Raw genomic sequence first — 12,150 nt, forward strand, 5'->3', positions numbered from 1 at the left:
TTAGAGATCATCAGAGTCTCTGGTTAACGATCCTAACAGTCACAATGTATTTTGTGGTTGTAGGTGGTTAGAATGGATACTTCAGAGTACCATTCGGAAATGTTCTCATAGAATAAAGGTTTCAGCGGTTGTTGGTTTTCTCGTTCTAGGTTTAAGTAATTTCTAGCTGCAGACTAGTAATTCGTGTCGTCTAGAATTTGCTCTTATTCTGTAGTGATCGATAGTCTCAGAGTTGAACCATTTTCAGCCGTGTAGTCAAAACTACAGCTGTATGGTCTCTGTGGCCTATAGAATTGCAGCCATTCCAACGTGGGGACTCTGTCCCGGAATTCTCTGACTTGTAGCCATTCCAACATGGGGACTCTGTCCCGGTGTTCTCTGACTTAATGTATATTTTGTAGGAAGTGGGTTTTATACTCTGTGGAAGAAGGGGTGGTTCTATGACGCTTATGTGATGTCTGGGCTCACGGGGGTGTGGCCACTGACTAGTTAATCTTTATATGAAAATCCACACTCTCATTTAGAAGGTTGGCATCACGTTACATCTTTTCACAAATAGTTTCATGTTTAATCACAAACGTTTCACAATATTTAGATGTAAACCTGACAGATGGGAAATGGGAAATGGGAAGATGACAGATGGGAAATGTACACCTTAGATACAGTTATGTGTGTTTCCTGTCCTCCATGAGATGACCAAATGAAACACACTCGTCATGACTGTCCGGTAAGTGTCCACGGACCATCCCCAAATTCTCAAAGTGGAAACATTGTTTAATTATTCCAACTTTTGATGTCCAAGGGCCTCTCTGTGTTCCACAGTTTACATTCCAATCTCAAACACTACAGAGCATAGGAGCAGCGTATTTTATGACCGACCATAAAACAGTCGATTTCCCTCTCTCCCACTCTATGAGAGAGAGCATGCTGTAGAGCGGACCCCCCTTGTATCCTGATCCTTCAGATCGTCACAGGAGAGTTATGACAACAGGTAACAAACAGTCCAACCAGGATACCAATGAGCTTTATGGCCCATGTGGCATAAACATCTCACCCTGTCTACCAGCCCATAACTGGTACGTCCTACCAAACACACACCATTCTGCGACTTCTCTCACACACACACACACACACTAAGTAATAGGTTTGTCATAGGTGTGATACTCAGGTAATAATAATAACCTGGTAATATAATAATATAACCATGACGTGGATGGAAAAAGGTGTTCCTCTGATCTTCTTGATACTACCTCTGCCATATCATTCTCATACTCACACACACACAATAATCTGAGCCATTGACGTGGATGGAAACAGAAGTGTTCCTCCAATGGGATGATTAGGTTAGAGGTGGTCCAATATTTCATCAGTCTTTACTAATGACATGCAGCTGCCCTTGAGTAAAGCCAGTGTGTCCTATGTGTGCGGATGACTCAACACGATACAGCTACATGCAGCTACTACAGCAAGTGAAATCACTGCAACACTTAACAAAGAGCTGCAATTAGTTTCAGAATGGAATAAGGAATAAGATAGTCCTAAATATTTCAAAAACTAAAAGCATTGTAATTTGGGACAAATCATTCACTAAACCCTACACCTCAACTAAATCTTGTAATAAATCCTGTGGAAATTGAGCAAGTTTACGGTGACTAAACTGCTTGGAGTAACCCTGGATTGTAAAACTGTCACGGTCAAAACATGTTGATACAAGGGCAGCTAAGATGGAGAGAAGTCTGTCCATAATAAAGCGTTACTCCACCTTTTCAACAGCTCTATCAACAAGGCCGGTCCTACATACAGGCTCTAGTTTTGTCGCACCTAGACTACCGTTCAGTCGTGTGGTCAGGTGCCACAAAAAGGGACCTTGGAAAATAAAAATTGGCTCAGAAGAAGGCAGCACGGCTGGCCCTTAAATGTACACAAAGAGCTAACATTAATAATATGTATATATATTTTTCATGGCAGCTAATGGGGATCCTTAATAAATACAAGTACAATGGCAAGAAAAGGTATGTGAAACCTTTGGAAATACCTGGATTTCTGCATAAATTGGTCATAAAATTGCATCTGAACTTCATCTAGGTCACAACAATAGACAAACACAGTCTGCTTAAACTAATAACACACAAACAATTATAAGTTTTCATGTCTTTATTGAACACACTGTGTAAACATTCAAAGTGAAGGGTGGGAAAAGTATGTGAACCCTTAGATTTAATAACTGGTTCACCCTCCTTTGGCAGCAGTAACCTCAACCAAATGTTTTCTGTAGTTGCCGATCAGACCTGCACAACGGTCAGGAGGAATTTTGGACCATTCCTCTTTACAAAACTGTTTCAGTTCAGCAATTTTCTTGGGATGTCTGGTGTGAACGGCCCTCTTGAGGTCATGCCACAGCATCTCAATCGGGTTGAGGTCAGGACTCTGATTGGGCCACTCCAGAAGGCGTATATGTTGAAGCCATTCTGTTGTTGATTTATTTCTATGTTTTGGGTCGTTGTCCTGTTGCATCACTCAACTTCTGTTGAGCTTCAATTGGCGGACAGATAGCCTAACATTCTCTTGCTAAATTTCTTGATAAACTTGGGAATTCATTTTTCCGTCGATGATAGCAAGCTGTCCAGGCCCTGAGGCAGAAAAGCAGCCCCAAACCATGACGCTCCCGTCACCATACTTTACAGTTGGGATGAGGTTTTGATGTTGGTGTGCTCTGCCTTTTTTTCTCCACACATAGTGTTGTGTTCCTTCCAAACAACTCAACTTTAGTTTCATCTGTCCACAGAATATTTTGCCAGTAGCGCTGTGGAACGTCCAGGTGCTCTTTTACGAACTTCAGACGTGCAGCAATGTTTTTTTGGACAGCAGTGGCTTTTCCCGTGGTGTCCTCCCATGAACACCATTCTTGTTTTTAATGTTTTACGCCTCATCAACAGAGATGTTAACATGTTCCAGATATTTCTGTAAGTCTTTAGCGGACACTCTAGGATTCTAATTAACCTCATTGAGCATTCTGCGCTGTTGCAGTCATCTTTGCAGGACGGCCATTTCTAGGGAGAGTAGTAACAGCGCTGAACTTTCTCCATTTAAAAACTATTGGTCTTACCGTGGACTGATGAACATCAAGGCGTTTAGATATACTTTTGTAACCCTTTCCAGCTTTGTGCAAGTCAACCATTCTTAATCTTATGTCTTCTGAGATCTCTTTTGTTCGAGGCATGGTTCACACCATACAATGCTTCTTGTGAATAGCAAACTTGCATTTTGTGAGTGTTTTTTATAGAGCAAGGCAGCTCTAACCAACATCTCCAATCTAGTCTCATTGATTGAACTCCAGGTTAGCTGACTCCTGACACAAATTTGCTTTTGGAGAAGTCATTAGCCTAGGGGTTCACATACTTTGTCCAACCTATACTATGAACGTTTAAATGATGTATTCAATATAGACAAGAAAAATTCAATAATTTGTGTGTTATTAGTTTAAGCACACTGTGTTTGTCTGTTGTTGTGACTTAGAGGAAGATCAGATCTGACAAATTTGATGACCAGTTTATGCAGAAATCCAGGTAATTCCAAAGGGTTCACATGCTGACCTGTGTGATGTTATTATAGACGTTATTACATTAAATTAACAATCAGCCAAGGTAGTCAAGCTTTTACCATGAATGTGTTTCATTTAAAGGGACTTTGATAAAGAACTACAGTCAACATCATAGACAATTTCCCCCGTACCACCTCAGATATGCAGACAGTATCCCCAAAAAGACTGTTCCACAGTGTGAGTGGATTGTCTGACACAGACTCATCTCCGCGCGAGTAGGATAAGGTTTACCAAAAGTACTTCTTCCCCCTCATTGCAACGGTTAGAAAGGTAGGCTGAGGGTTGGCTGTGCAGGTGTATGTGGATAGTCTGACACAGATTCAGTCCCCTTATCTAAGGTCAGTTTTGCATTTCTTCCCCCACAAGGAAGGTAAGCAGGTGCTGACTGCTGATCCTAGATCTGTGCCTGAAGGAAAACGCTCGTTCCAAATGGCACCCTATTGTTCTGATCAAAAGTAGTGCACTATGTAGGAAATAGGGTACCATTTGGGACACATAGAACTTTATACCAGGAGCGTCCATGTGGCTCCTCCTGGTGGACCCTGATTGGTAACCAATGTCCTGCAATGATGGCATCAGAGGTGCATAGCGCCCCCTGTCAGCTGGCCTCCTGAACAACTGGGTCCTCACTCAGCTCCCTCCAGCTGTCGTCATCGGCGCAACGCTCAAATAGGTTCCCAGCAACAAGCCCGTGCCCATTGTGGTTCCCTTCACCAGAAGGCTCACATCTCGCCCTGTGTGGCTCAGCGTGGGTACTATCGACATCTAGTGGAGAGATTAAGGTATTTCAATGAGTACTGTACAGTAGGTATGTATACAATCAAAGTGTATTTATTCACAAGATACAACAGATGTAAACAGTTCAGCTAAATGCAAATGATGCACTGTAAACTAGGTTATTGATCAAAGTGCTGGTGAATATTCATGGAAAACCATTGAATATAGTTTTTACACATACACACACTTGCACAAACTCAAACCACTATTCAATATGATTACTGAAGCACGCTCACTGCTGTATATGGATACCAGTGGTGGCTGGTAGCACCTTGAAGATGCACTATGCAGAAATCTCACCACCATTTCCAGGTTGCAAAAATGGTTTGCCTAATTTAAGTTTATGTGACAAAACAAGCAAGTATAGTGTAAATAATCATTGTACCATCTAAACCGCTGTGAAATATCTTTTCCATACCCCCAAATATTTTATTTTCAGCTGTTTGAAGCTGGTGTACAATAGCAAAAGTAAAAGAAGCAAAAACTAGACTTAAAAATGGGTAGCATAGAAATAGCCCACATGGAACAGATCTACTGCTTTTTAGACTTGCGTTCAATGAGAATGACAGATCTATAACTCACATTTCTCCAATAGAAATCCCACACAACACTTGTAGGCGATGTCATGGCAAAGTTGGCTAGCTAAAGCCGCGTTCAAGTGCTAGTCAGAACTAGGAAACTCTGACATTTCCAACTTGCTAACTAGTTGTAGTTATAGAGCCCCACAGTGGAGGTGTCGTAATACCCATAAAACCTGGCGGTCAAACAGGGAAACAGAAATCTTTTTTTCTTTCATTCATTTTCCCCCATAGGGTATTTTAGATAAGCTTAAAATAAGGGCTGTGTTTCATGTAGGCTTACCCTGGTGTGAAGTTTTGATAACCATGTAAATCTCTCTTGGACAAGATGACTTTTATTAATAAATTCTGCTCTATTTACGGTCCTGTTCAAAAATGCTAATTAGAATAAAATTAGACATCACGCAAAACTACAAAATCCCGTCAAGCTCCTGCCTATTTATTCATTACTACATTTACCTAACATTAGATAGTTGATCCAGAGATTCTTACCTTTGCCTCGATTAGCAGTCTCGTCCAGATCATCGTGGTATTTGTAGTACTTTATGATAGCCACATTGGCCGTTAATTAGCATTTAATTTTGGGGGGCGTAAATACATTTATAAAAATCACCTTGTCCTAGAGAGGTTCACACGGTTATCAAAATGTCAATTCAGGGTAAGCCTACACAAAACACAGCCATTTTTTAAAAAGTGTTTCTAAAAATCCCCTATGGGAAAAATGTATGGTGGAAAAACGATTGGAACCAGTTCCCTGTTTGACTGCTAGGTTTTATGGATATTATGACTCATACTGCGGTAGTACAGTATTTTGTGTTTCAAGAGCTGAATTCTGGGTATTTTCAGATATAGATGTTATGTGTTAAAGATGCTATAGTCTCAAAAGTCGACAAACGTGTAAAACTTGGTCAAAACTTGTAAAGTGGTGGTCCCATGTATCATGAGCTAAAATAAAAGAGAATTTAATGTTCTGAAATAAAGCTGAAAATGTCCCAGTTCTTCCATGCCCTGCATACTCAGACATGTCACCAATTGAGCATGTTTGGGATGCTCTGGATTGCATACGCGTACGACAGCGTGTTCCAGTTCCCGCCATTAACCAGCAACTTCACATAGCCATTGAAGAGTGGGACAACATTGCACAGGTCATAATCAACTATGCGAAGGAGATGTGTTGTGCTGCATGAGGCAAATAGTGGTCACACCAAATGGTGGTCACACCAGATACTAACTGGTTTTCTTTTCCACACCCCTACTTTTTTTTAAAGGTGTCTGTGCCCAACAGATGCATATTGGTATTCCCAGTGATGTGAAATCCATACATTAGGGCCTAATTAATGTATTTCAATTGACTGATCTCCGTATATGAACTGTAACTCCCTAAAATCCTTGACATTTTTGCATGTTACGTTTATATTTTTGTTCAGTGTATGTGTAACTGATATATGCAAAGGAATACTACATGTTCGTGTTTTTAAATGTATGTCAATTGTAAAGTATTTTGTCTGTAATGGCTTGTTCGTTATGTGTCAGACCCCAGAAAGACTAGCTCTCGCCATTGGCGTCGGCTAATGGGGAACCTAATGAAATCAACAACAACAACAAAAATCAGTGAGCTCCGGAACCATTATCAGTGCATATGTTTCCGTCTAGCGTGAGGGAACGGTTATTATTTGCACACTGTCTACATCACGTCACAGTTCCACAATGGCGAGCCCTGTTATGGAAGAACTTCCAAAGAATTCTGTGTTGGACCCACTGAAGGGGCTCCTGCTCACTTATTTCATGCCAGAATCATGTTACGACGAGTTTTTCCTCAATTTTAACTTTCTGGATGGTAAGTCAAGTTCTTACATAATTGACTGACGTTTGATTGCAAGAGCTAACTTAGCTAGTTAACGTTAGCTAGCCAGGGCTTCAACGTTGAATGGATGAGCTAGCTAGGTATCGTTAGCTTGCAAGACTTGCGTTTTTAATCGATATTTCACAATGTAACTTCTATGTTATCTTTTGCGTATATCCAGTTACTAGATATAAATAAATATATATTGGACGTAGGGATCGTACCCTCTAAACAGGCTAAAAAGACAGAAGAGGAGCTAACGTTAGTAGGTAGTTGGAAGTTTTGTTTTGACAGCGTTCAGAGGCGGGGCTATCTCATGCCAGTGTTCCTCAATAATTCTAGATAGGAGAAGAACGACATATCTATCTGTTCTCTCTGATAATACCCGTTCAATCGACGATTGTTTCTGTCTGCAGTGCCATGTCTAAAGATTGTGCTGAGCAAAGGTCTGGGCATTGGAATCATCCTGGGGTCTGTGATGGGTAAGATTAAGATTCTCTTTCTCCTCTCTCTATCTCGTTCTCTCTATTTCAATTCAAAGGCCTTTATTGGCATGGGAAACGTATGTTTACATTGCCAAAGCAAATTAAGTAGATAATAAACAAACGTGAAATAAACAATAAAACATGAACAGTAAACATTCCACTCACTCTCAATCTTTATCTCTGTCTCTCTCTCCCTATGTGTGCAAAGCATAACTCTCTGCCCCTCGCTTATATACAGGTAACTGCCAAAATAAAGGAAACACTTGAGTAAATGATACAAAGTACTGTACAGGTGTGGTTCCTGAGTTAAAGGCCTCCCTCCGACTGTTAAATATCCATCACTAGCACATTAGAGGCTGCTGCCTATATACAAAGACTTGACATCAATGGCCACTTTAATAAATGGAACACTAGTCACTTTAATAAAGTTGACATATTTTGCATTACTCGTCTCATTTGTATATACTGTATTATATTATATTCATCTGTATTTTAGTGTATGCAGCTTATATATTCTTAATTCAATTCCTGTACTTAGATGTGTGTGTGTTGTGAAATTGTTAGATATTACTGCACTGATGGAGCTAGAAACACAAGCATTTCGCTACCCCCACAATAACATCTGCTAAACATGTGTATGTGACCAATAACATTTGATTAAGCAATTTACATCCCATCATGCTTAGGGTCATGAATAAAAATGCCCAGTTGCCCATTATTTTGGCTACCGTGGCTAGAAGAAGATATGGCAAAGACTTTTAAAGAGGGATCTCAAAGGAGCATAGGGGGTTTAAAGTGTGTGTGTGTGTGTGTCTGTCACCAGATGTCAACGGAATTGATTCTAGAGCAGTGCCTAAGACGGCGTTTTCCACCCCCGTCAAATAAACACAAAATTATGGAATTTATTGTGGAAGAATGGTGCCGCATCCCTCCAATAGAGTTCCAGACACTTGTAGAATCTATGCCAAGGTGCATTGAAGCTCTTCTGTGTACTCATGGGGGCCCAAATCCCTATTAAGACACTATGTTGGTGTTTCCTTTTTTGGGGCAGTTACCTGTAGATGGAAAGATATTTACAATAGAATTTGATCCATCAAGCGCACGTTCAGATAATACATAACATAACCCATATCTCGCTCTCTCCCACTCTCTCTCTCCCCACAGTAAAGCTGCCCCAGATCCTGAAGCTGATGGGGGCTAAGAGTGCAGATGGTCTAAGCTTCAACTCTGTCTTGCTGGAGCTGCTGGCTATTACCGGCACCATGGCCTATAGCATTGCTAACAGCTTCCCCTTCAGGTACTGTGCTAGAGTTGTACACACACACGGAGACATGCACAGACACACACACACAGACACGCACAAGTTAACATATTTGGCGTTTTCTCTTTCAGTGCCTGGGGTGAGGCCCTCTTCCTCATGTTACAGACAGTAGCCATCGGGTTCCTCATTATGCATTATGGAGGCAACACAGTCAAAGGTAAGACACACACACACACACACACACACCTACCTGACGATAAGACTTGACACTCACTACTAACACTTCCTTTTGAGCTTACAATGTACAATTTTACGTCAGCATACAACTAGCTGCCCTCACAAGCAGTGGTTGACGTTCTAATTCTGTGTGTCTGCTCCCTCTAGGTGTGCTGTTCCTGGTGGTGTACTTTGGTCTGGTAGCTCTGCTGCTCTCCCCTGTAACGCCAATGCCTGTGGTCATGGCCATGCAGGCATCCAACATGCCTGCTATCATCATTGGCAGGGTATGTATAACATAATCAACGTGTTATATTGTAACAACAGCGTTCTAACGTTGTTCGAGCACCACATTGGACAATAAGTGTGTTTTAATATTTTCATGTTATTCTCTAGGATTTAATTGTGCTTTAAATAGTTCAACTGTAAAAATGTGCCCCAAAATAAATCAATAATAAAGTTGATTTGTGTTATAAAATGTGTTTTATAGGAGTTATCATTAGTTAACAAATAATGTTATCATTGTATTAATCTGTGATCATGTTTATTTCTCCCTGTGATTGCAGCTTATTCAGGTTGTGACTAACTATCGTAATGGACACACAGGTCAGCTGTCTGCCATCACTGTGTTTATGCTGTTCGCTGGCTCCTTGGCTCGCATATTCACCTCAATACAGGTATATGTGTGTGTACAGTGAATGTATACTAAACATTAGGAAAATCTTCCTAATATTGAGTTGCACCCCTCAATTGGTCGGGGCATGGACTCTACAAGTTGTCAAAAGTGTTCAACAGGGATGCTGGCCCATGTTGACTCCAATGCATCCCACAGTTGCATCAAGTTGGCTGGATGTCCTTTGGGTGGTGGAACATTCTTAATACACACAGGAAACTGTTGAGTGTGAAAACCCAGCAGCATTTCTTGACACAAACCAGTGTGCCTGACACCTACTACCGTACCCCATTCAAAGGCACTTCAAATATTTTGTCTTTCCCATTCACTCTCTGAATTGCAAGCATACACAATCCACGTCTGAATTGTCTCTAGTCTTAAAAATCCTTCTTCAACCTGTCTCCTTCCCTTCATTTACACTGATTTGAAGTTGATTTAAAAAGTGACATCAATAAGGGATCATAGCTTTCACCTGGTCCATCTGTCATGGAAAAAGCAGCTGTTCTTAATGTTTTGTTACTTGTACATTTTTTGTCAATAAGCAGACACTCTTATCCTGAGTGACTTAGTCGGTATGTGCAGCTGTGTGTGAGTAAAGTGTGTGTACTGTATGTGAGAGTGTGGATGCGTCATAAACGGCACACTATTCCCTATATAGTAGGTAATTAGAGCGTCTGCTAAGTGACACCTAAAAGGGTGCCATTTCAGGCAGTCTGTGTGTGATCCTGTCCTAATCCAACATGCCAATAATTTCTACTTTTCACTTCCTGGTTTCTCTCTACCAACAGGAAACGGGTGACTCCCTGATGGCCCTGACCTATGTCATATCCTCTTCCTGTAACGGCCTTATCGCTGCCCAGCTCCTGTACTACTGGAACAGCAGCCCGGCACAGAAGAAGAAGACAGAGTAGATAGACGGGTGCACATGAAATTAGTTGCCTCTAAATTGGCACCCTATTTCCAATATAGTGCACTACTTTTGACCAGGACCCATAAGGCTGTGGTCAAAAGTAGTGCACTATATTGGGAATAGCGTGCCATTTTGGGATGCAGTAGAGAGTATACAGACAGGGTGCAGCTCAAATGGCCCCCTATTCCATATGTAGTGCACTGCTGACCAGGGCCATGGACTCTAATGGTACACTATGTGAAATTGGGTGTCATTTGAGATTTGCACCAATTCACATCTAGAAATGTATACACTCTGCACTCCCCTACTGTAAGCTTAGCTCTGGACCAAACATTCTATTCCCACCACCCAAACCAAGGAACTCTATACTCTATCTGACTTCAATGATACTGTGACTACAGCCCAGTTAGACTAGCTCACAGAGAAATCATTAGTTTTGCCTCAGTGTTTTAGCTCAGGGAAGGGAAGGCTTGACACGCTTATTTCTCCATCCTGAACGCTGATTCTACTAAACGCCACAGAAGTGCCGATATGGTGTAGGGTGAAGTTGCCGCTTGACGCTGATCCTGAGTCAGTTTAGCATTTTTCCCACTTATGGTTAAGGTTAGGATTCTGGGAGGGGAAGCTGATCCTATATCTGTACCTAGGGGAAACTTCAACCCAGAGCTGTCAAAACACCCACTACGGTCAGTTGTTTTTGTCGTACTCCTACACGGGTTGTCCTCGGACCATAATCTAGAATGAAAACGCATTCCAGAACACAACCAGGAAGGTAACTATTCTAGCTATAATCAAGGGGTCAAGCAATAGAGGTTTACTGTGAAATTCTCTGTCTGTGTGTTTAAGTTAAATGTTCGAATTTTAAGTTGTTGAAGCTTTGTTGACTGAGTGTAATCTAAAGCAGCCTGGTCTCAGATCCTTTAATGCTTGTGCCAACTTCATTGCTGTACTTGGTAAACAATGTTTGGCGTGACGAGTTACAAGGATTTGGCATTATTGCACAAACAGGCTGGCACACAGGCTAGATCAAAATAACAACTGAACTAAATGGTTCAAATTATCAGTCCACATGATGTTTGTCTGTGTTTCTTTGTGCATATAGATGCTGTATTTGTTTAATGATAAATCACATATTTTATTGAATTCAATGAATGAGTCCACAATACTAAATAATTCATTCCAATTTGATTCAGAGTAACCTGGGAGCAGAAATTTGGGGTCATTATAGTTTTATGTTGAAGTCCAATTTCTCTGTTTAGTTTTAGTTTACTTGTTGAGATTCAACTTCTCATGTTAAGATGCTGCTTGCGCTTGTATGCGTCAAAAGCGAGTGCTACAGTTCTGAACATGGTAAGAGTTTATTTGAATGCAAAAATGTAATAAAATCTGTTTTGTTTTTGTTGTGACTGCTCAGGTGTCTGTAGTTTTCTCTTATGTTTTCAGAACTCCAGTCCAAGAGAGCCTCTGGGTTGTGCAGGCTTTCATTCCAACCCTGCAGTAACATCCCTGATTTAGCAAGTTATATGATATAATGAAATAAAACTCAACTCAATTATTTTCATTAGGTTTCTTGTTTAAGGAAGGGCTGGAACAAAAGCCTGCATACCCATTGTTCCAAAATGATTGGGTGTCATTCATTTTCACACCACTAGATAGAGACAATTGTTCACCCTCTATTTTGTTCACTCACTACTAGTTCTCCAAAGTACAGGAATTTACACTAAACAAAAATATTCATGCAACTTGCAACAATTTTAGAGATTCTACTGAGTTACAGTTCATATAAGGAAATCAGTAAATTTAAAT

At 40.8% G+C, this 12,150-nt stretch overlaps 1 protein-coding gene across 1 annotated transcript; it reads left to right on the forward strand.

Annotated features, from left to right (window-relative positions):
- Window positions 1-6,605: 6,605 nt before the first annotated feature.
- On the forward strand, window positions 6,606-11,754 carry mpdu1b (mannose-P-dolichol utilization defect 1b). Its single transcript, XM_021577706.2, has 7 exons — window positions 6,606-6,793; window positions 7,216-7,281; window positions 8,449-8,581; window positions 8,677-8,762; window positions 8,930-9,048; window positions 9,328-9,438; window positions 10,223-11,754. Exons 1-7 carry the CDS (start codon window positions 6,664-6,666, stop codon window positions 10,343-10,345), a joined length of 768 nt encoding a protein of 255 aa, XP_021433381.1. The 5' UTR covers window positions 6,606-6,663; the 3' UTR covers window positions 10,346-11,754.
- Window positions 11,755-12,150: the final 396 nt, after the last annotated feature.

The sequence above is a fragment of the Oncorhynchus mykiss genome, chromosome 21 (assembly GCF_013265735.2).
Source record: "Oncorhynchus mykiss isolate Arlee chromosome 21, USDA_OmykA_1.1, whole genome shotgun sequence".
Taxonomy (NCBI): domain Eukaryota; kingdom Metazoa; phylum Chordata; class Actinopteri; order Salmoniformes; family Salmonidae; genus Oncorhynchus; species Oncorhynchus mykiss.

Bases quoted from the DNA above. Each gene is read 5' to 3' on its own strand.
- mpdu1b (XM_021577706.2), top strand. From the start codon at position 6,664: ATGGCGAGCCCTGTTATGGAAGAACTTCCAAAGAATTCTGTGTTGGAC. The intron at 7,282-8,448 runs GTAAGATTAAGA...CTCTCCCCACAG, and splicing joins CATCCTGGGGTCTGTGATGG to TAAAGCTGCCCCAGATCCTG. The intron at 8,582-8,676 runs GTACTGTGCTAG...TTTCTCTTTCAG, and splicing joins GCTAACAGCTTCCCCTTCAG to TGCCTGGGGTGAGGCCCTCT.